The sequence below is a fragment of the Hemicordylus capensis genome, chromosome 16, assembly GCF_027244095.1.
Source record: "Hemicordylus capensis ecotype Gifberg chromosome 16, rHemCap1.1.pri, whole genome shotgun sequence".
Lineage (NCBI taxonomy): Eukaryota > Metazoa > Chordata > Lepidosauria > Squamata > Cordylidae > Hemicordylus > Hemicordylus capensis.
In genome coordinates this window covers 7,517,355-7,542,412 of record NC_069672.1, presented here as the reverse complement: position 1 = coordinate 7,542,412, position 25,058 = coordinate 7,517,355, and the positions used below count along the sequence as shown (strand labels likewise).

Genomic DNA, 25,058 nt, shown 5'->3' with positions numbered 1-25,058 from the left:
GAGCAGAGTGTGGTGGGTGGTAGTGCACAAGGGGGGCAAGGAAGCTATCAGAATTATTTGAAAGGAATTGGGCAAAAGGCTGATTTTTAAGTGATTTTTGAAGTTTATGTGTCTTTAAGGTTAGCAAATAAGAGTGGATTCATGGTTTGTGATTGAAAATCTCATATGCTACCAAAGAATCTACACTCAGAACACCTCAGAAACAACAAAACCCAGTACCCCATGGTTTAGCAACCCATGGGGGTGGTTGGCACCCTCTGTGCACTACACCACCACTCGCTCTGGGCCACCCTCGCACCCCCCAAGTGCAGTTATGGGGCTGCTGAAACCTCCATTCTTCCCTATGGAGTAAGAACCTTAAAGACAATTGGGGGGGTGCTGGGGTGGTTCAGGTCCCAGTATACTCTATGAGAAAAATAATTAAAAATATTTCAAATATTCATAAAAAGTCGCAAGAGTGTCCGATTGCTTCGGGGTTTGGGTGGTTGTTGGCACCCATGGTCGCTCCACAATAGGAATAATGGGCTGGTTCGAGTCCCATTATACCCTATGAGAATTTCCCCCAAAAAAATTCATTAAAAAAATCGTACGAGTATCCAATTGCTTTGAGGCTTGGGTGGTAGGTACCCATGGGGACCAGCTATGACCCCACCCACTTTTGGAGGTTCGAACCAGTTCAAACCAGTTCAAATCAAACCACCCCCAGTTTGGTTCAAATTCGAGTCTGCAGCTCGAACCTGATGGCTGGTTTGGTTCGAATTCGAACCATCAAACCGATCCGGTTTGAATTTGAACCGGTTTGCACATCCCTAATGTGCAGTCAAACGCAATCCAACCTGACAATTGGTGGGAGGGGGGGATCTGCCAGCCCTCCTGAGAGTTTCTCTGTTGGGTTGGATATGATCTGAGACTTTTTAAAGACAGCACAGGCCTAGTATTCTCATTGGTTTGTAAGTCATAATTGAAAACAAAAATGGTCATACTTCGCATCAGTGCTGAGCAGAAATGCCCTTTTCCCAACATCACTGCCATGTTGGCAGGCCACAAATGGGGACGTTAGCAGATCCCTCACAACCCAACAAATGATGCAATGGAGGAGTGCTGGACTCCAGGACAGAGGGCTGCCACTTGAAAGCTCTCTGCTCTCCAGACAGGAAAGTGAAGCCTGGGATGGGCAGGATGGACTTGGAGATGGACAGGATGGACCGCAAGACCTCACCGCAGCTCTGTTCTCCGTTGGAGCACCCTTGTTCACCAGGAGCTCTCCAAGGTGCTGCAATCTGACTGTCTTGCTAGTTTCTTGACTACAGGACACCACATCTATGTTCCTCAGGGTGAGTCCTCCTGGTCAAACACTCACAGGATGGGAGGGCTCAACAGGCAACACATCCATGCTCCATTGCTGGCCACACCCCCTGGTGCAATGCATCAGAAGCATGCTGATGCGTCGCAGGGGGCATGCCTAGTAAGGAGGAACTTACAGGCTCTCTCCGGCGGAATGAGTGCCTCGTTCGCCACCTGGGTGTTTTATGAATACGACAAATATTTATATGCCACTTTTCAACAAACGTACATTGTATTCCCTCCCAAAACAGGTGGTGTGATAAGATGTTGCAAAGCACGCATTTGAATACGTTTTTACCCACATGTACAGAATGTGTAGAATCTGTAGTAACCTCCATATAAAAATCTGATTCACAGGAGAACAGTAGGGGTCTGAAATCATCCAGTCCAGCATCTTGTTTCACACAGTGGCCCACCAGATGCCTCTGAGAAGCCCACAGGCAAGAGCTGAGGACATGCCCTTTCTCTTGCTGTTGCTCCCCTGCAACTGGGATTGAGAGGCATCTTGCCTCTGGGGCTAGTGGTGGCCATAGCATTAAAAAAAAAAAGAGCGTATGCAGAAGGAGTTGGATTGTAAACTGAGAAGCCCAACTCATTTTTTTAAAAAAAGTAAAATGGATTTGTCAGTTGTGGCTAGCTGCTATTTGGTACAGGAATAAGAGGAGGAGGAGGAGGAGGAAGAGCAGGAGAAGAGGAAAAAGAGGTGGAAAAGAAGGAGGAGGAAAAGGAATAAGAGGAGGAGAAAGAAGAGGAAGAGAAGGAGAAGAGGAAGAAGAGGAGAAAGAAGAGGAAGAGGAGGAGGAAGAAGAGGAGGGAAAGGAAGAAGAGGAAGAGGAAGAAGAGGAAGAAGAGGAGACAGAAGAGGAAGAGGAGGAGGAAGGAGGAGGGAGAAGAGGAAGAGAAGGAGAAGAGGAAGAAGAGGAGAGAAGAGGAGGAGGAAGAAGAGGAGGGAAAGGAAGAGGTGGAGGAGGAAGAGGAGGAGGAGGAAAAGGAAAAGGAGGAAGGAGAAGAGGAAGAGAAGGAGAAGAGGAAGAGGAGGAAGAGGAGGGAAAGGAAGAGGAAGAGGAGGAAGAAGAGGAGGAGAAGGAAGAGAAGGAGAAGAGGAAAAGGAGGAGGAAGAGAAATGGGAGGAGGAGGAAAAGGAATAAGAGGAGGAGGAAAAAGAGGAAGAGGAGGAAGAAGAGGAGGGAAAGGAATAAGAGAAGGAAGAGGAGGGGGAGGAGGAGGAGGAGGAGGAAAAGAAGGAAGTAGAAGAGGAGGAGAAGGAAGAAGAGGATGAAAGGGAGGAAGAGAGATAAGAAAAGATAGAAATAAGGAAGAGAAAGATGATTAATAAGAAGAGAAAAGGGAGGAAGAAGAGGAGGAGGAGGAATTCCCAGTGGTGCCAATTTTCACACTGCTGTCATCATTAAATTGCCAACGTTGCCTTCAACTCTTGAACGGCTCCGAGCCCCGCCCCCCTCTCCTGCATCTGCCTGCTTTGGCTTCCCAGGGCCGCGTTTCCCACGGAGGATTCCTCCCTGCCCCTCCGCCGCTGCACAGCTTCGGCCCTGGCCCACCCGCCGTCCTCACTGGTGCTCGGGCGACGATGCCAATCAATAGAGGCGGCTCTGGGCCTCTCCGGGAAAGCACACACACGCACACACACAAAAGCACCCGCAGTTGTGTGTTTGCAAACAAGGCGCAGCCAAGCCGGGAGAGGGCCTGAAAGCAGTAATTGTCTTTAATTAAAGGCGCTGGGAGCTATCTCAGGCGTCAACAAAAGCGCGGCTCAGCGCGGCTGCAATGGGTGTTCGCAGGCAGCTGCAGAGTGGAGACGGGCGGCCCCCCCGGGGACCCAGAGAAAATCCCTCCGGGGGCAGCCGGGTCTCCCAGGGAGCGGGCCGCCCCAGGATTTGGCGTCTCGGGTCAGACCCCTGCCAAGTGATTCCCTAGGGGTCGCAAGACAGTCCTCATCAAGCAAGGCTCCCCTGCGATTTTCTCTGCAGCTGCCGAGGCAGGAGCCAGGTGCTCACAAAAGTCTGAGCAACACCCACAGGCAGGTCCACATTCCAGGGATGTGGTCTTTGACCCCGCACCAGAGTGCTTGAAGATGAATTGGCAGCCCGTTTACGGCGTGGTGGAACATAGGAGGATCGGAAGCTGCCATAGACTGAGTCAGACCCTTGGTCCATCTCGCTCAGTATTGACTACCCAGACTGGCAGCGGCTTCTCCAAGGTTGCAGGCAGGAATCTCTCTCAGCCCTTTCTTGGAGATGCTGCCCGGGAGGGAATTTGGAATCTTCTGCTCTTCCCAGAGCAGCTTCATTCCTTAAGAGAGGGAATATCTTCCAGGGCTCACACTTCCAGTCTCCCATTCATATGCAACCAGGGTGGACCCTGCTTAGCGAAGGGGACAAGTCATGATTGCTACCACAAGGCCAGCTCTCCTCTCCAACACAGGAAACTGCCCTATACCGAGTCAGACCCTTGGTCCAGCTAGCTCAGTGTTGTCTACCCAGACTGGCAGCGGCTTCTCCAAGGTTGCAGGCAGGAATCTCTCTCAGCCCTCTCTTGGAGATGCTGCCAGGGCGGGAACTTGGAACATGGAACTTTCTGCTCTCCCCAGAGCAGCTCCATCCCCTGAGGGGAATCTCTTCCAGTGCTCACACCTGTAGTCTCCCATTCAAATGCAAACCAGGGCAGTCCCTGCTTAGCAAAGGGGGGCAATTCACACTTGTGAGCCCAAGATCAGCTTTCCTCCCTTGGATCTTTGGGGCCCAAATCAAGACAGGGAGGATGAACTGCCTGGCACCAGCCAAGATGCCCTGTGTTGGCTGGAGCATGGTGGGAAGCACATAATTAAATATGTGCTTTTATACAGGCATCCAGGATGCTTAAAGGTAACGTGTCCCGTCAAGTCAATTTCGACTCCTGGCGTCCACAGAGCCCTGTGGTTGTCTTTCAGTAGGATACAGGAGGGGTTGACCATTGCCTCCTCCCACGCAGTATGAGATGATGCCTTTCAGCATCTTCCTATATCGCTGCTGCACGATCTAGTACCAGCGGGGATTCGAACCGGCAACCTTCTGCTCGTTAGTCAAGCATTTCCCCGCTGCGCCACTTACAGCAAGACTGTAAACCTTGCTGGGTATTTCCCCCCCCCCCCAGATCTGATCCACTGAGGAGTGGGAGGGCTCAGGCAGAATGCCTTTGTCTTGGATTTTGGCAAGAGGAAAACTCAGTCACATCCCTGAAGCATCACCAAACAAAAAGGCTACGGGAGACCAAAGCCAGCCTGAACTGTTAACAGCCCCAAGTTGGAGCGTTCCAATTGGGCGCTTTCCAGGATGGCTTGGCTTCAGCAGCAAGGTCTGTAAATCTTTGCAGGCACTGCTCCTGCTGCTGCTGCTGTCAATACGTCAAAGATTTCCGTCGCCCTCTTGAGTCGGGAAAGCTGCCCAAGGCCGGCTCAGAAGAGGCATCTCCAGATAGGGCTGGGAGAGACTCCTGCCTGCTACCTCGGAGAAGCCGCTGCCAGTCTGGGTTGACAATACTGAGCTAGATCGACCAATGGTCTGACTCAGTATATGGCAGCTTCCTATGTTCCTAACTCTGTGATTTTGTATGCAGTTGGCCTGTGCATAGCCTTGCTCCAGAGTGGGGGATGGAGCCACTCTGGGAAGAGCATCTAGGTACCAAGTTCCCTCCCTGGCTTCTCCAAGATAGGGCTGAGAGAGATTCCTACCTGCAACCTTGGAGAAGCCGCTGCCAGTCTGTGAAGACAATTCTGAGCTAGATGGACCAAGGGTCTGACTCAGTATAAGACAGCTTCCTAGGTTCCTATGACCAGGGGGAAATGTGAGTGCATGGAGGGCAAGTTGGAAGCTTTGTGGAGCTTGAGCCAGATTGAGATAGCCTTAACTCTGGCCCTAAACCAGCAGGTTCTTTATTAATGTGTTTATTTATCCTATTTATATTTTGCCTGATCTCTAGGCAATGTACACAATTTAAAACAACAAACAAAAAATTGGGCAAAAACAATTAAAAGCATTGCACAGAATAGAAAAGTGAAACCCGTTTCATCAGATAAAAACAATTCCGCAGTTTCAAATTCATTCCAGTTCAGAGCCTGAGAACAGGTATGACTTGAGGGTCTTCCTAAAGGCGAACAAAGATAGAGATGCTCTTATTTGGACAGGGGGCCTATTCCAAAGCACCGGGGCAGCCACCAAGAAGGCCCCGTCCCAAATCGCCACCAAACGAGCCGGTGGTAACCCGAACCAGTCCTCTCTATAATTTGACCATCAAATTACGGCTTCAGCCATTTGGACAGGAGAGAAATGAAAATATGTGGGGGAAGTATGTTCCTGGGCGGTGCCAAGAGTCTCAGCCACTAACTCAAGGGTAGACAACATTAGCTCCTCAGCTGAGAGAGGAGAACTGGTCTTGTGGTAGCAAGCATGACTGGTCCCCTTAGCTAAGCAGGGTCCGCCCTGGTTGCATATGAATGGGAGACTTGATGTGTGAGCACTGCAAGATATTCCCCTCAGGGGAGAGCAGAAGGCTCCAAGTTCCCTCCCTGGCAGCATCTCCAGGATAGGGCTGGGAGAGATTCTTGCCTGCAACCTTGGAAAGCTGCTGCCAGTCAGTGCTGGCAATACTGAGCTAGACAGACCAATGGTCTGACTCAGTATATGGCAGCTTCCTATGTTCCTAACTACACACACATTAGCAGTTAGGAGACCAGCAGAGTTGCCTTTATTATATATATATATATATATATATATATATATATATATATATATATATATATATAAACACATTTATATCCCGCTCTTCCTCCAAGGAGCCCAGAGCAGTGTACTACATACTTGAGTTTCTCTTTCATAACAATCCTGTGAAGTAGGTTAGGCTGAGAGAGAAGTGACTGGCAGACCAATGAGAGAAAAGACAAAACCCCACAAGAGTGCTCCATGAAGCATAAGGCAGCAACTAACCAGAAGTCACGCTGGTATATTCCAGTTTGCCTGGCCGTGTGAGATGCATCACCAGAAAGCTGCATGCTCAGAACACCACAGGAACATTACGGAGCTGCTGTACACTGAGTCAGACCATTGGTCTATCTAGCTCAGTATTGCCAGCACTGACTGGCAGCGGCTTTCCAAGGTTTCATGCAGGAATCTCTCCCATCCCTACTGGGAGATGCTGCCAGGGATTGAATTTGGGACCTCCTGCATACAAAGCAGATGCTCTGCCACTGAACTACGGATGTGTCTAATGAAGAGATGATGCTGCCTAATGTGTCAGACCGTTGGTTCATCTAGGTCAGCATCGTCTACACTGACTGGCAGCGGCTTCTCCAAGTCTCTCTCAGCCCTACTTGCAGATGCTAGGGACTATTTGTTTGTTGTTTCTCTGTGTAAATCACCTTGAGCCATTTTTGGAAGGACAGTATAGTAATTGAATTAATAATAAAATAATAACAATAATAACAACAACAACAACAACAACAACAACAACAGCCACCTGAGATATTCTGCATGCAAGCATGCAGATGCTTACCACTGAGCTGTGGACCCTTTCCCTAAAGGGAAAATCTTACAGAGCTCAGACCGAGTTTCCCATTCAAATGCAAACCAAGGTAGACCCTGCTTAGCAAAGGAAACAATTCATGTTTGCTGCCATAAGACCGGCTCCCCTACACCAACCAGAGAATCAACTGGGGAGCTCTTGGGGGGATGATCCAAGGAATCATGGCCAAATTCATAGAGCTCTGCAAGTCCTATACCGGCCAGATATAGGACTTCCTCAACCGAAATGATCTCGGAGGCTTTTCCCAACTTCTGCTGCTCTTCCCAGGGCGATTCCATCCCATAAGGGGAATCTCTTACAGTGCTGCTCACGCATGTAGTCTCCCATTCAAATGCAAACCAAGTCAGACCCTGCTTAGCAAAGAGGACAATTCACGCTTGCTACCACAAGACGGGCTCTCCTCCCCAGGCCAGCTCTCGGCTAAGACCAAATGCCAACCTTCTCCCCTTCCACTTCCCGTTAACCTCCAACAATGAACAAGAGCTGTTCCTACCAAAATCAGAGATGTTCCCAGATTTTACAACCGAGCAATTCAAAATATCAGTACTCGAGCACATTATGGACTGAACATCGTCTCCCAGAGTTCTTCTACAACATCAAATGTAAAACAAGCACCTGCAGATGCTTCATTTAAGCCTGTTTTCGCTCCAGGATGCTAACCGTAGCTGTGCAAACATCCCCATACAGGTGATTTTAAGACTCCTGGGAACCACCTCTCATTTCTGGGTTTTTTAAACATACGGCGAGGCAAAAAACTTTCCTCCCCAAAACCTTGCCCACACTTCCTTGAAATTTTTAACACAACCCTTTGGGGGCATTTTGTTCTGACGTAATGAGTGTCCAATATTGGAACAAAACAACAAATAAAAGTTGGAACGCGCTTGAAAGACAATATCCAAAGATGCAGCCAACATTAGGAAGCAATTCCAAACTCTCATGAAAATCTACCTTTATGGCAATCATGGACCAATGATGCTCATAATACCGAATTTACCCACATTGAAGATGACTCTGAATTTAAGACGACCCCCTTAAAAAGTAGATAGTAAATACAGTTATATCTGCATTTATACCTGCAGGTATGTTATACCTGCAGACAGTTATGCCTGCATCAAAAGGAAAAAGACTCTGAATTTAAGACAACCTCCTGATTCCTACTATCAAAAAATCTACTCTTAGATTCAGGTAAATACAGTAGCTAAGCCGATTCTGAGCTGAACTAAGCCAGTTCTGAGCTGGCTACTTTTGTCACTTGACAAAACAGAGGAACGTTCCATTCCTACCACACTTTGCCCCGACAACTGCAATAGCAGAGAAGGCCAACCTGAAGCTCTCCAGATGTTGTTGGACTACAACTTCCATCATCTCTAGCCATTGTAACACAGCTCGATGGGAACTGCAGTCCAATGACAGCCTTAGGAGCCAAGCCATCTCTGAGCAAAGGTCTCTTACCTCTGCAGACGGTCCCGTTTTCCACCGATTCGTAGCCGGCTTTGCACATGCATCGCCCAATGGGCACGAGCCACTCTCCGTCCCCATTGCAATACAACTTGATGGGCACATCTACTTCTTCTGCGTTGGGGATACAAGTGCCCCGCGCCGCCACCAGCGAAGTGCTCTCGGCTCCAGAGAGCGTCTCCTGGAAGATGGCTCCATTCTGGATGATCCGTGGGCACTTGCGGTAGAAGACGCGGACAGCAATCAAGGACATGCAGCCCCCATAGTCCTGGAAGGCCAAGTAAAAGCCGTTCTTGGAGACGGGGCCAAAACTCCGCACCTCTGTGTTGATCTTCATCACCCGGCCCCCAAGATCCACCTGGGAGAAACTCTCGTCAGCCGCAATGGTGTCGACTTTGACCCAGGGGTTCTCCATCCAAGCGGGGAACGTCTTTGTAGCAGCGTCATAGTCGGACTCGTAATAGTAGAGGTAGAACGTCTCCTTACAAGAGCCAGGCACGTTGGGGATACTGCTACAGTCCCTGACGGAGAACTTCATCTCCACGTGGATGCGGTGGGCTCCCCTCCGCCGGATATACTTGGTCCGCAGCCAGTTGTTCTGGCTGGATTCAAAGACGTTGCACACTTGGTAAGTCCGGATCGTGTTCATGTTCTCGTCGTAGCCGCTGACCTCTTCCCACTGCAGAGAGGAGGCAAAGTGAGTCACCGCTTGGTGCAAAAACCGAAACGGACCGAAACGGACCCAAACATTCTTCCAGCAAAGCAAGCCCGGGTGCCACAGAGGTCCGCCAAGGGAAAGCATGATGAGGATAAACGTGTTCCCTGAAACAGGGATTCCCCGATGTTGTGGACTACAACTCCCAGAATCCACAAGCAAAAGCCATAGCAGCTGGGGATTCTGGGAGTTGTAGTCAACAACACTGGGGAATCCCTGTTCGAGGGAACACCGGAAATGTGCTCAGTCAGGGCCTCACAACGTCAGCCCTCCAGCTGGCATTGGGACTACAACTCCCAGCATTCCCAGCCACAGTGGCCAATAGTCAGGGGTGATGGGTGTTGCAGTCCAACATCTGCAGGGGGCTCAAAGTTGTGAAGCCCTGTGCTAAATAAATAAGAGTGACAGGTTATGCGAGGAGAGCTGGTCTCGGGGTGGCAAACAGCAATTGTCCCCTTTGCTAAGCAGGGTCTGCCCTGGTTTGCATTTGAATGGGAGACTACCTTTGTGAGCACTGAAAGATATTCTCCTTAGGGCAGTGGTCCCCAACCAGGGTTCCGCCAGATGTTGCTGGACTACAACTCCCATCATCCCCAGCCACATTTTTTTTTTTAAAAAAACACAATAAATATAACCACTGCCTTAGGGGATGGGGCCACTCTGGGGTGAGCACCTGCCTGCTTGCATGCAGAAGGTTCTAAGTTCCCTCCCTGGCAGCATCTCCAAGATAAGGCTGAGAGAGATTCCTGCCTGCAACCTGGGAGAAGCCGCTGCCAGTCTGGGTAGACAATCCTGAGCTAGATGGACCAATGTCTGACTCAGTAGAAGGCAGCTTCCTATGTTCCAGGCACTCGGGGTCTGTTGGATCTAGGAGGCTTTTGCTGGGGCGGGAGGTCTCTGTTGGTGCGGGCCCTTCCTCCTCTGAGCGGACTGCCACTGGGTGGATCCTGACCCTGAGTGCCTGGTGCTCGGATGAGTTGCCACAGATCTGGGCACATGAAAAGGGCCTCTGGCCTAAGGCCGTCTGCGGGCACCTTTGCAGCTAAAAAGATGGAGGAAGCCGCTTCAGAGCTTGATGTGGAATGAAAGCGGAGAGAGGCCTGGGGAGCCGTCCTTTCCCAAATGGAACGACATTGGACAGTGCCTTCTTCAGCAAGATCCCACCACACATTAAGGGCACTGAGAGAGGTCTCTCTCCCGCTGCCGCTAGGTCGCATGGTGGTGACTCAGGATCAGGCCTTCTCTGGAGTGACCCTTGGGCTGTGGAATGTGCTTCCGATAGACAGCCGAGGATTAAGATCTTTAAAGCAAAGGTAAAGTGTGCCGTCAAGTCGATTTCGACTCCTGGCACCCACAGAGCCCTGTGGTTTTCTTGGGTAGAATACAAGAGGGGTTTACCATTGGCATCTCACGCGCAGTATGAGACAATACCTTTCAGCATCTTCCTATATTATTATTTATATCACCGCTGCCTGATAAAGGTGCATACCAGTGGAGATTCGAACTGGCAACCTCTGGCTTGCTAGTCAAGCATTTCCCCGCTGCGCCACTTAAGGTGACTTAAAATCTTTAGCAACCTTTAAAAGAGACCTAAAGAGCCCCTGGTGGTGCAGTGGTAAAACTGCCGCCCTGTAACCAGAAGGTTACAAGTTCAATCCTGACCAGGGGCTCAAGGTTGACTCAGCCTTCCATCCTTCCGAGGTCGGTAAAATGAGTACCCAGAATGTTAGGGGCAATATGCTAAATCATTGTAAACCGCTTAGAGAGCTTCGGCTATAGAGCGGTATATAAATGTAAGTGCTATTGCTATTGCTAAAGGTACTTTTTTTTAAAAAAAGCCTGGACCCCAGTGATTTTTTAAATGGTTGAAACTGTTTTAACATTAAATTTTTTCCATGGGTTATGCATTTTGTTTTTATTCATGTTAACCGGCAAGAGCCATGAGGGATAGATAGATAGATAGATAGATAGATAGATAGATAGATAGATAGATAGATAGATAGATAGATAGATAGATTTTATTTATTGTTAAATTTGTATACCGCCTTTCATTAAAACAATCCCAGATAGATAGATGGATAGATAGATTTTATTTATTGTTAAATTTGTATACCGCCTTTCATTAAAACAATCCCAGATAGATAGATAGATAGATAGATAGATAGATAGATAGATAGATTTTATTTATTGTTAAATTTGTATACCGCCTTTCATTAAAACAATCCCAGATAGATAGATAGATAGATAGATAGATAGATAGATAGATAGATAGATTTTATTTATTGTTAAATTTGTATACCGCCTTTCATTAAAACAATCCCAGATAGATAGATAGATAGATAGATAGATAGATAGATTTTATTTATTGTTAAATTTGTATACCGCCTTTCATTAAAACAATCCCAAGGCAGTTCACATAGAAAAATTAAAACAAGACTATAAAAATTACACAATTAAAGGAGACACAATTGTACAGGTGACTGTCATTATTCACAGTTTCAATGACAACTGCTGTTTTGTGTATCTTAGAGACCCAGGTTTTTTAATCCACAGTACAAAAATAGGCTAAAATTTTCCTATTCACAGATGCGAAGTGGATGAAAACGACCTTCCAGCTGCCATTTTACATCACGGAACCATTTGGAGGCTCCTTCTTTAAACAAACAAACAAAAAACACAATTCGGGGAAGGGGCAAATAATTGCCAAAAATTTGGCCGATTCGGGGTTTACCGGGGGCATTACTGGAGCCCTGGAGAGCAAGATACTGTGCTTGCCTACTCTTATCTTCTCTTACACTTTGCACATTTTTGAGATTTTTTCTTTGTTAGAAACCTAACCCCTGGATTCCCATAGGGGTAAGGTATTTTTATTCGCAGCTTCCGTATAGGCGAGAACAGAACCCCCATGAATAAAGAGGGCCACCTGTATTTTGCATTATTATTTTGTTTTGCAATTTGTCTCTTGGGTTTTACATGTTTTAACTGGATGTTTTTTTAATGTGGTGTTGTGAGCCATGGAGAGCACAATTTGTTATGGGGCAGCTTACAAGCAAACATTTATTTTTATTTATTTTTATTTTGTTGTTTTTTACACAGTCAGTCAGACAATAATCCAGACATCGAGTCCTTCCCAAGGACCTGGGATGGCTGAATTTGATCATCAATATTGTTGGTTATTATAGGTATTGTCGCAGAATATAGGCTGTTCCCAGTAAAGTTGCTTTTTGTAATTGGCTGATGGTGATTTCTGTGGCCCCTATGGTGTTGAGGTGCTCTTCAAGGTCTTTTGGAATTGCACCCAGGGCGCCAATGACCACTGGGATTATTTTGGTCTTCTTCTGCCACAGCCTTTCAATTTCAATTTGTAGATCTTTGTATTTTGTGATCTTTTCTATTTCTTTTTCTTCTATTCTGCTATCCCCTGGTATTGCTATGTCGATTATTTTAACTTGTTTTTCTTTCTTCTCGACTACAGTTGTAATAATAATAATAATAATAATAATAATGATGATTGTTGAGGAGTTCCAAAAGACCTTGAAGAGCACCTCAACACCAGAGGGGCCACAGAAATCACCATCAGCCAATTACAAAAAGCAGCTTTACTGGGAACAGCCTATATTCTGCGACGATATCTATAACAACAACAACAACATTGACAATAAAATTCAGCCATCCCAGGTCCTTGGGAAGGACTCAATGTCTGGATAAAACAAACCAGTCAATAACACCTGTCTGACTGTGTAAAATAATAATAATTATTATTATTAATAAATAATAATGTGACTGCTTCTCTTGTTTTCGAAGAGATTCTTCCCCACCACTGGTGGCAAGTATCAGCCTGCGATTCTCTGCAGCCTTGAGAATCCTTTCAGCAGACACCTCCCCAGATTCCTCTTTGCTCCAACAGGGTGAGAAAAAAACCCCTCGCCGGCCCCTCGCCACCCCACAGAGAGGAGCAGAGTCTTGCTTTCCCCCTTTTCAGCCGCTGCTAATTAACATGCTGGGTCTGAAAGGCCAAGCCTGGAACAAAGATTCTACACGCAGGCCCGTCTCGCTCGCCAGCAAGCGAGAGGACGGGGCCGCCCGACATTCAAGGCTGGCCAGGCACGGAAAGGGGCAACACGACCTGAAACACTTCATCTATGGAGAGCCTCCCGCTATTGATGGCCATGACTCGGCCATGGGAGTGGCAGACAGGTCACTTGTCTCCCGCACCCCGCCGCCCGTCTGGCCACCTCCAAGTCAGATAGCTGGTCTTGCAGCCGTGAGCATGAATGGTCTCCTTTGCTAAGCAGGGTCTGCCTTCATTTGCATTTGGATGGGAGACCAGGTGTGCAGCCTGTGTATGCCATGAGAATGTTGTTACTGGGAACAGTATCTATAGATTGAATATGCTAAGGTTGTGCGTGGCAAGCCCCGCCCCTGCTGCAGCCGTGACCCATCGTTGCCCATCCTCTCTGCCGCAATGGGGAGGCTTAAGGCGAGTGGGGATGTGGGCCGAGCAGGGGAGAGAGCAATTGTGGAGTACAGAGCAAGCGGGGGGAGGCATGGGCAAATGGTGAGTGAGCGGGGGGTGAGGGCAAAGGGCAAGCAGGGGAAAGGAATGGGTGAGCAGGGGGAGCAATGGGTGAGCGGTGAGTAGGGGGAAGAATGGGCGAGCGGGAGAGGGAAAGCAGCTGCCGAGTGACGAGCAAAGGTCGAGCACGGTGGGGAGCAACAACCGAGTGAAGTCTTGGGGTGGGGGTGGGCCGAGCAGGAGGGAAAGGCCAAGTGAGGGGATCTTCTGCTGCCCCACCAAGTCTCTGGGGTGGGGAACGCCGACTGAGGGGGTTGGAAAGCCGAGTGCGTTAGTGCACAGGTGCTCTGTGCGGCTTCAGCTTGTATAAATAATGGTGCTGCTATTGTCAAATTGGGTAGTTGGGAACCTGTAAGAGGAAGGCCCAGCGATGATGGGAATCGTTGATAACAATTCCCATCTTCCCCAGATGCAATCGGATCGGATTCAAACCGACACAGCGGGAAACTAAAGATAAATATTCCCTTCCGGTTGCCCGCTCGCCGGCCCTTCTTAGGGAATCCCCCTTTACAAATATACCCTCCAAGCTGGCCCTCAAGCCATTTCTTCGAACCGGGTGGTGGTGGTCCGGTTCGAATTCAGACTGGGCTCGCACATCCCTCCCCTGCAACACCTGTTTGACCAGAGTCGATCGAGGGATGAAAGAAGGCCGTGACAGCCTGCAATAGCAAATCTGTCATACTGTATTCCTTTCCACTCTCTCAGAGAAAAACCCTCTCCCTCCAGTCTGGAGAATCCAACACTTCTTTTCACATTAGGCACCCAAACTGTGTCCCTGACACTGGGGCTTCCTTGCCAATTGATGCTCTCTGCCTCGGCCCCTGGATTTCTGTGATTTTGTCGCCCAGGACTGAATCTGGAAAATTATAGTACTTGGCGAATGAGATGTTGCGCTCAGAGGGGGTGATGAGAATACGTGCTTTCTGACTTGAAGGGGAAAATGTATACTTGGGTGCCAGATGCTGGGCCTCGGAGAGATCTTTTAGTACAGGGTTTCATAACTTCAGCCATGACCTTTAAAAAAGGGAGGGGGATTTGTGAATTCCTCCCCAGGCCAAACCGATCGGGGGGGGGGGGGGCGGTTCGAGCGGGTGCCACATCGAACTGGTCCAGTCAGGTTCAAGCCTGGTCCGGACTTGAATTGAACCGGGCCAGCCGGTTCCATGCACATCCCTAGAAGTAACTTGCCTAGGGAGCAAGAGGTTGCTGGTTCGAATCCCCACTGGTATATTTCCCAGACCATGGGAAACACGTATATTGGGCAGCAGTAGTATAGGAAGATGCTGAAAGACATCATCTCATACTGCGCGGGAGGAGGCAATGGTCAGCCCCTCCTGTATCCTAGCAAAGAAAACCACAGGGCTCCGTAGTCGCCAGGCGTCGACACCGACTCGACGGCACAACTTTACATTTACCTTCTTTAAATCAGTATCCAGGAAGAACCCATTGTTTTTAGATTACACTCCTCTTTTCTGATCAGCATTCTGATACTTTGAGTAATGTTGCTAAATGTTGTGCAGCAGCTTGGAAAGTCCACAAATTGTGTGTTAACAACTCTAATCAATTACACTCAGGGTAATTTGATCATTAGTATATAAATCAGAGTTGTGTCATACGTTCTGAATGCACAATTTCTTGCCTTGCTGCTATTATTGTTGCTGTTAATGTATAGTAGTTATTCATTATATGAAACTGGTTATCAACCACAATACAGATTGGATTGGATTACTGTGGCCAGGGATGATGGGAGCTGTAGTCCACCAGCAGCTGGAAAGCCTAGTGAGATGTAGAGGGGTTGGAGGCAGGAGAATCTTCGCTTTGTCTTCCATTCATTCATCATCATCATCATCATCATCAAAAAATTTCCCACTATTCCTCCAATAAAATGATGATGATGATGATGATGATGCTGTTATATTAACATTTATATCCCACTCTTCCTCCAAGGAGCCCACAGCAGTGTGCATTATGCTTATCCTCACAACAACCCTGTGAAGTAGGCCAGTTTGAGAGAGACTAGCCCAGAGTCGCCCAATGAATTGCATGGCTGGATTCAGGTCTTCCTGCTCCTAGTCCAACACCCTAACCACTAGGCCATGCTGGCTCTCTAAAAGAGGATCCGTCAGCTTTGGGATCTATCAAGAACTGCTCGTCTTGAGAGACTGGGGAACCTCCAGAGGCAGTCTGTGCCGGAAGACCATTTTCTACAGGGCAACGCTGGGAAGGAGCCATTTGGCCTTCAGGCCCACTCAGGGGCTACCTGGAGGAATCGAGCGGCTACTATATCGAGCGGGAGGTGGAAGAAGAGCAGGGGTTCCCCACCTGTGGTCCTCCGGATGTTGCTGAACTACAGCTCCCATCATCCTCAGCCACAATAAAGTGTGACTCAGGGTTATGGGACTTGTAGTTCAGCAGCATCTGGAGTACCACAGTATGGGAGCTCCTGGAAGAAAGGGACTTTGTATCCATTCCAAAAGGAGGAGAGCTGGTCTTGTGGTAGCAAGCATGACTTGTCCCCTTAGCTAAGCAGGGTCCACCCTGGTTGCATATGAATGGGAGACTACATAGGAACATAGAGCATAGGAAGCTGCCATATATACTGGGTCAGACCATTGGTCTATCTAGCTCAGTATTGTCTTCACAGACTGGCAGCGGCTTCTCCAAGGTTGCAGGCAGGAATCTCTCCCAGCCATATCTTGGAGATGCTGCAAGGGAGGGAGCTTGAAACTTTCTGCTCTTCCTGATGGGAATCTCTTACAGTGCTCACAGATCAAGTGTCCCACTCATAGGCAACCAGGGCAGACCCTGCTTAGCTAAGGGGACAAGTCATGCTTGCTGCCACAAGACCAGCTCTCCTCTGTGTGAGCACTGTAAGATATTCCCCGTAGGGGATGGAACCGCTCTGGGAAGAGCAGAAGGTTTCAAGTTCCCTCCCTGGCAGCATCTCCAAGAGAGGGCTGGGAAAGACTCCTGCCTGCAACCTTGGAGAAGCCGCTGCCAGTCTGTGAAGACAATACTGAGCTAGATGGACCAATGGTCTGACTCAGTACATGGCAGCTTCCTATGTTCCTATACATGAGCACTGTAAGATATTTCCCATAGGGGATGGGGCTGTTGTGGGAAGAGCAGAAGGTCCCATGTTCCCTCCCTGGCAGCATCTCCAAGAGAGGGCGGAGAGAGACTCCTTCCTGCAACCTTGGAGAAGCCGCTGCCAGTCTGGGTAGACAATTCTGAGCTGGATAGGACAAGGGTCTGACTCAGTAGAAGGCAGCTTCCTATGCTCCCATGTAACCAGAACGAACGGGTTGAAATGGCAAAGAAGCAGATTCACGTTAGCCATCAGGAGGCGTTTCCCACGGCGAGATCTGTGACCGTGGAACAGCACTGGAGGTTTCCAAACAAATTAAATGACAACATGTAGTCTCCCATCCAAATGCAAACCAGAGCAGACCCTGCTGAGCAAAGGGGACCATGCATGCTTGCTACCAGGATACCAGCTCTCCTCCCATGGCCAGCACCCAGCTGGTCAGCCCTCCCTTCAGCCCCTCCCAGCTGAGACCCACTCTCCGGCCCCTGTCTCCCAACCCCCAGTGCTTTCTCCCGGCTCCAGCCTCCTTCCCCCACTAATTGATCCCAGCTCCCACTCTGGTCCCATCACTGCTGCTGCCAGATGAATTCCATCGACATGACCCAACTGCTCGGTTTGGACCCGGGCCCAGGCAAAGGAGTGGCCGGGCGCCCAACGATTCAGAAAAGCCTTTGCATCTCTGCAACGTGGATGCTCAAAGCGCTCCCTGCCTATTCGCTCAGAAATCCGTACAACAGCCCTGAAAGGTAGGCTCCTCTTGTTAGCCTCCCAAAGCAGATGGGGGAGACCGAGGGCGTCTCAAGGTCCATACCCCTTGCAGGGCTACTTCTTTTAGTTTCCCGACAGCCAGAGAAGCGTGTGTTGCTCCAAAGGACCATTTGAGTCTTTTCTTTTGAGTCTTCCCATTACTGTTGCCGGTGTCTATCCCCGTTTCTTTTTAGATTGTCAGCCCTTTGGGGTTATTTATTTATTATTTATTATTCTCTCATTTCTTTATTAATTATTAATTATTGTTTTTATTTATTAACTTATTAACTTATTAATTATTAATTATTTGTTATCTTATTAATTAATTAATTGTCTTATTTATTTATTATCTTATTTATTATTTATTATTCCAAAGCGCTTTGGAAACTTTTGTTGAAAAGCAGTATATAAATACTACTTCTTCTTGTTGTCCCCTGCGTTTTAACACATATCCCTTACTGGCTGCTGTGCCAAGTTATTTATTTCTGCTGCGTTGGGACTCTTATTTGTTTCTGCTTCATGGATTCCTTCACTGCCGATGGAGAAGCCTTGTGAATTACGGTTTGCTGTCACCTCTGCATTACTAGAATGCTGTTGACCGACCAGTTCCAATTGGTGGGATGTCAATATTGGAATATAAATTAATTAAATTCACCCAGCCTCTGAGAAGCCATCCACTCCCCGATTGCTTGCCTGGGGGACGGATCAGGGAGGCTGCTGGGAGGCAGCGGATTTGCTCACGGATTGACTTTTGCTCACTGGGTGCATCAGAATTTGCAAGCGGAAATTCACATAAAATATTGGGTGGATATCAAAGGACACTGTGGAGCTGCCTTCTGAGTCCGACCCTTGGTTCGTCCAGCTCAGTATTGCCTACACGGGCTGGCAGCAGCTCTCCACGGTTTCAGACCGGAGTCTTTGCCAGCCCTACCTGGAGATTCTGAGAAGGACTAAACCAGGGAGCTTCTGCATGCAAAGCAGATGCTCCAGCCCTGAGCGACAGTCCTTCCTGCTGGAGAAACCTCAACCTAAGCTTGGCCCACCTAGCTTAGTATTGTCTGCTCTGACTGGCAGCATTTTCTTCATCATTTCAGGCCGAAGTCTCTCCCAGCCTAGGAGATGTTGCCAGGGATTGAACCTGGGACCTTCTGCATGGAAAACGGATGATCTACCCGCGAGCGACAGCCTCATCCCCAACAGTCGCTTCCATCAATGTCACCAGCAGGGTGCCTTCCCCATTAAACACCCTCTTTTTAATCTGCCGTCAAGTTAATTAATCAACTAATTGCATTCATTAGCACTGCCAGCCTTCTAGGAATTATTCTATAGGTTTATAGCACTACCGCTGGAAATTGCCAGGAGGGAGGTCTTGATACACTTTACGACGAATAACTGGGCTTCCCTCTCCGTTCCTTACATATTTGGGGTGAAAGGTTCAGAAACTATTTGGGGGAAACTCTTGTTAAAGCAAGCACAGTCTTCGAGGAATGGCTCACTCACAGGGCAGCGGAAGCCACCCTGCATGGAGTCAGAACCTGGGTCCATCTAGCCGTCAACCCTGACTGGCAGCAGCTCTCCGCCGTTTCAGAGAGGAGCCTTTCCCAGCCCTACTTGGAGATGCTGCCAGGGATTGAACCTGGGACCTTCTGCAGGGAAAGCAGATACTCTACCACTGAACTCTGAAATTAGGGCATCCAGATCATTGTATCAGTGGCTGTATACTGAGTCAGAGCACTGGTCCACCTAGCTCAGTACTGTCAACACTGACTGGAAGCAGCTCTCCGAGATTTCAGGCAGAGGTCTTTCCCGGCCCTACCTGGAGATGCTGCCAGGGATTGAACCTGGGAGCTTCTGCAGGCAAAGCAGATGCTCTGCCACTGAGCTATGGCCCCATCCCCTAAGGGGAATATTTCACACTGTTCACATGCAGTCACCCATCCAAATGCAAAGCAAGGATTGCTTAGCAAAGGGACAATTCACACTCGCAACCACAAGACCAGCTTCCCGCTCCCCCTCCCCACACACACACCCTCCTCACTTCTTCCTCTTTGTTTTTCTTCGGTGGCGAGCAATCTTCGCTGCAATGGGGAGTCCCAGCTGTTGTGGACAACAACTCCCAGCATCCCGAGCTGCAGTGGCCTTTGGCAGGGGGTTATGGGAGTGGTAGTCCACAACACCTGGGAATCCTTGTTACAGGGAACACTGGTGGTGAGGGAGGCAGTTTGGCGGCTGCTTAGGAAGAAGCTGCCGCTTAAGGCCACCGTCTCACCTCGCCACATGGAAGGGCCGCCCGGATGCTACTGGCTATTCCTGATCTTCCCACTACCTCTTCTGTCCCAGCTGCCAGTGTGCGCCGGAAAAACTCACCCCCGATGGTGGATGGACCGTCCATCCCAGTTCCGCCGTCGCTGTGGTGGAATCCATCAGTGTTTCTGCAGGAGAAAACCAGAAGTCAGAGTCTAAGCGCAGGGTCATAGGAACATAGGAAGCTGCCATATACTGAGTCAGACCATTGGTCTATCTAGCTCAGGATTGTCTTCACAGACTGGCAGCGGCTTCTCCAAGGCTGCAGGCAGGAATCTCTCTCAGCCCTGTCTTGGAGGTGCCAGGGAGGGAACTTGGGACCTTCTGCTCTTCCCAGAGCGGCTCCATCCCCTGAAGGGAATATCTTGCAGTGCTCACACTTCTAGTCTCCCATTCATATGCAACCAGGGCAGACCCTGCTTAGCTATAGGGACAAGTCATGCTGGCTACCACAAGACCAGCTCTCCTCTCCAGGTCGCCCATTTCCTTTCCGAGCCCGCTCCTGTGCATCTAAGACAGAGCTCCACAACCTCAGCCCTCCTGCAGATGTTGGCCTGCAGCTCCCATCAACCCTGACTTCCAGCCAGCAAGGGATGATGGGGGTTGTAGTCTTACTACATACTCCTATGATTTATATACTGCTTTTCAACAAGGTCTCCAAAGCAGTTTGAAAAGAAAAATAAAAGAATAAATAAATAAGCGGGCTTCCTGTTCCCAAAGGGCTCACAATCTCAAAATGAAACATAAAGTAAACACCAACAGCCACTGGAGTGATGCTGTGCTGGGGTTGGATAAGGCCAGTTGCTCTCCCGCTGCTAAATATAAGGGAAACACTATTTTGAAATGTGCCTCTTTGCTCAGTTAGCAAAGACAGGAGCTGTAATCCTGCGGCTAAGGATGATGGGGCACTGCAATCTTGTGGCTAGGGCTGATAGGAGTTGTAGTACTGCAGCTGGGGTGACAAGAGATATAGTCCTGCAGCTAGGGATGATGGGAGCTGCAGTCCTGTGGCTACGGATGATAGGAGTTGTAGTACTGTGGCTAGGGATGATGGGACTTGTAGTCCAACAGCAGCTGGCAGACCAAAGTTGCGCAATCCTGATCTAAAAGGAACAAGCAGGATCAAAACCTTCCCAGGAAAATATTTACATATTTGTCAGGCTGGGCAGCGGGATGGAAACTTTAATACGTACACTCCCAAAACAGGATTCCCCCAGGCATGGGGTCAAAAGTCAAGAGACATTCCCCAAACAAGAACTTCTTTGGAAAGGAGGCTGTGACCTCAGGAAGCATGTGGTTTTCTAAAAGCATGTCGTTTTCTAACCCAAAATCAGTGTTCCCTCTAAAAGGGATTCCTTGATGTTTGTTGACTACAACTCCCAGAATCCCCAGCGGCAATGGCTTTAGCTTGGGGATTCTGGGAGTTGTAGTCAACCACTTTGAGGAATCCCTGTTAGTGGGGACACTGAACCCAATCATTGTGCAATTAGCTCAGGACATGTGGGATGCCCAAACCGATTTTTTCCACGGCTGGAGAATACTGTAGGACAACTTGGTATCTACATCCATGGGAATGGACATGCCCACTCTGAACACACACTTCCCCACTATTTGGCTACTGGGAGGTTAATGCATGGACGAAGATGGCTGAAGCTTGTCTGGAGGCTGGCACGAGGCATGGGAACAAGCCACTGAATTATTTCAGCTTAGGAGGAATTTCCTAATCGCACTAGTGGATCGACAGTGGAACAGTCGACCTGGACTCTCCTTCACTGGAGGTTTTCAAACAGAGATTCCTCCACTGGGCACGGGGGTTGGACTAGATGACCTCCAGGGTACCTCCCAGCTCTAACACTCTATGATTCTATAACCTAGGGGGATCTCCTTCTTTAGTTTCAAAGCAGAGGTTGGGCAGCCATCTGCCAAGGATACAGTAGCAGATTACTGCACCGATTGGGGGGTTGGTCTAGATCAGGGATTCTCAACGTTGGGTCCTCAGATGTTATTGGACTTCAACTCCCAGAATCCCCAGCCCCAGTGGTCTTGGTCGGGGATTCTGGGAGTTTAAGTCGAATAACATCTGGGGACCCAATGTTGAGAATCCCTGATCTAGATGACCTTCCAGCTCTAACATTCTACGCTGCCATTGATAAGAAAACTGGATCCCTAGGAAGGAAAACACTCTGCCGGTCCAAACTGGGGCTGACCCATGTTTTAACCGGATAGGACACAGGAGCATCTGAAGCTGCTTTATAGTGAGTCAGGCAGTTGGTCCATCTACATGGTACAGCCAATCCGGAGTCATAGACAAGTTCAGTATGATCTGCACTGACGGGCAGCAGCTCACCAAGGTTTCAGGCAGGATTCCTTCCCAGCCCGACCTGGAGATGCTGCCAGGGAGCACGATCCTTCTGAATGCAAAGCAGATGCCCCAACCCATGTTAGATCTAGAGGGCACTCATCAAAGCTGGGGGGTTGGACCTGGAACCTTCTACATGCAAAGCAAATGCTCTACCACTGCTCTACACCCTCAGACAACATAGGATGCTGCCTTCTACCGAGTCAGACCCTTGTCCATCTAGCTCAGTATTGTCTACACGGACTGGCAGCAGCGGCTTCTCCAAGGTTTCAGGCAGGAGTCTCTCTCAGCCCTTCCTGGAGATGCTGCCAAGACCTGAGCTAAGGACCTTTTGCATGCATGCAGATACTCTTTCCCTGAGTCCTAGCCCCATTCTCTAAGCAGAATATCTTACAGAGCTCATGTGTCATCTCCCATCCAAATGCAAACCAAGGCAGGTCCTGCTTAGCATAGAAGACTGTCCACACTCGCTATCAGAAGATTTAAAAAGAGAGTTTAAATACAGGTTGCCTCTGTTTCCCTGAAAATAAGAGGCATCAGAATTTAAGCCGTGCCCCATTTCTAACATCAAGGAATGTGGGGGAAACCTAGCTTTGGATTTTGGTAAATCCAAGTCTAATGGTTTGGGCCCTGGATATCTGAAGGACCACCTGCTCCCAAAGGTTTCTGCCCATTGGACAAGGACATCAGAGGGGGCTCTGCTCCACATGCCGACAGTGAAAGAGTCTCGGTTGTTGAGCACACGGGATAGGGCCTTCTCAGTCATGGCCCCCAGCATTTAGAATCCACTCCCGGCTGAAATCCGCTCCTCAGTCTCCTTGACAGTTTTTAGAAAACAAGTAAAAATGTGGCTGTTCACCCAGGCTTTTGAACGAGATGAGTTTTTTTTACTTCTGCTGCTCTGTGTTTTGTATATCATTGTTTTTTTTTGTTTTTTAAATAGAGATTATTTCTATATTTATAGTAATAGCTGTACTCTTTGTGTTTTAATTGTTCATTTTAACTATACAGGAAAAACTCAGTTATCGCGGGGGTTTCGTTTTCTGGCTACTGCCATGGATACCAATACCGTGAATACTGAGTAAATGGAGCAATGGAATCGTGGGGGTTAGGTTCCTAAAGTGGGGGAAGGATCGGCCGAAAAACAGCCAAAAATCATGTTTCCCTCCATTTAAAAAAAAGAAATTGGCCAAAAAACGGCCCACAAACACAAAAGAAAGCAAAGTACCATACCATGCTCCCCAGGTCCTCAGCAGTCCCTCACTGCCCCCAAAGGCCTGAAAATTGGTGAGAAATGGTGGAATTTCCCATTTTTAAAAAGTAGCAAAAAAACCACAAAAAAACAAAAAAACAAAACCCCAAAAGACAACAAAAGGCAAGAGCAAAGTGTCCTACCATGCTCTGTGGGTCCCCAGGAGTCCTTCAGTGTCCCGCAAAGGCTGAAAATCAGCCAAAATTTGCATTTCGCCATTTTTTTTTCAAGAACTGAGCCATAAAGTGGCTACCAAAGTCAAATAATAGCAATAGCAATAGCATTTACATTTATATACCGCTCTATAGCCGGAGCTCTCTAAGCTGTTTACAATGATTTAGCAACATTCTGGGTACTCATTTTACCGACCTCGGAAGGATGGAAGGCTGAGTCAACCTTGAGCCCCTGGTCAGGATCGAACTTGTAACCTTCTGGTTACAGGGCGGCAGTTTTACCACTGCGCCACCAGGGGCTCAATAAGTGGCCAGAAAGGACCTCTGAGGTCCTTTCCGGCCAGCCCCGACCAGTGGATACCCAGGTTTAACCCCTTTTCTGCATTCCGCACAAACACACCCGTGTATATCGAGGTCGGGTGTCCATTACCCAACCGCAGATACGCGAAACCGCAGGTACTGAGCCCGCAATCGAATAAATAATCATCAACGAGGTTCTCCTGTATTGCAAACCGTTTTTTGATGCTTTTAATGAAAAGTGGTATATAAATCGTACGATAAATAAATAAATACGGCATTGGGCACCTCTTGAAGTTTCCGTCAGAAAGGTGAGGCACACCCGCCTGCCCCGAAACGACTGGCTGGCCCCTTGCAACGGACAATCGTTTCGGACACGGCTTTGCCGCCCAGGATGCAAACGGGCACAGCTCGTTGGGGATACGAGCGGGGAGCTGCCAAATCTCCGTCACCGTCCTGCGCAGTGCATTTATCTCCTCCAATAACAGCAAAGGCTTGAGTCGGTGCAGCCAGGAGCAAGTCCTTGACCGCTTGGCCTTCGCTGGCAGGGCAGGCGGCAGCGCCCGGGCCCAGAACAAGCCGCGTCCCCTTTGTGCTGCCCCGGCCCGCGTATTGATCGGCGGCTCCGCACGCTGCCGCCGGCATTCCAAATCAATCTGCGGCCGATGGGAACGGGCCGACGCAAGCCTGGCCGGCTTCCCGGAGGCAGCTCTGCCACTTCCCCGCGGCCCAGTTAGCCGAGCGGGCCGGCCCTTCCCACAACGCCGGGCTTTTCATTAACGCCTCGTTGCCAGGCCTGGCCGCACTCCAGGCCGGAGGAGATGCCAGGCCTGGATCCGCCCTGCCCCGGAGGGCCCCGGGAAGCCGCCTCGCTGATAAAAGTGCAGCTCTCTGAAAGCTGGGGGGGGGGTGTTCGGGGAGGGCCGGCGTTGCCCTGGCAAGGCTGAAGCGGCCCAGTGCAGGCCGCTCTCGAGACCAAGTTCGAGCGGGCAGCGTTCCCAGACGAGGGACGGGCGGAAGCTGTGGAGGGGTTGGAATTCCTCAAGCTTTTGTGCCCCCGATAAGGACAAAACCTCCCCCCCCCACACACACACACTGCCCTCATTTAGATTTATTCGGGTGGCTTCCTCCCCCCACCTCCTCGCCACTCTCAGGCTGCGGGATTCTCATG

General features: G+C 49.1%; 1 protein-coding gene across 6 annotated transcripts in view; it reads right to left on the bottom strand.

Moving 5' to 3' along the window:
- The window catches only part of EPHB2 (EPH receptor B2), a 180,076-nt gene that overhangs the window by 93,894 nt on the left and 61,124 nt on the right, over window positions 1-25,058 (bottom strand). For all 6 annotated transcript variants that reach the window (XM_053281036.1, XM_053281031.1, XM_053281032.1 and 3 more), the window contains 2 exons: window positions 19,870-19,934; window positions 8,371-9,055 (listed from right to left, as the gene is read on the bottom strand). In XM_053281036.1, the coding sequence (XP_053137011.1) occupies window positions 8,371-9,055; window positions 19,870-19,926 (742 nt within the window). In that variant the 5' untranslated portion in view covers window positions 19,927-19,934. The remainder of the gene's footprint in view (window positions 1-8,370; window positions 9,056-19,869; window positions 19,935-25,058) is intronic.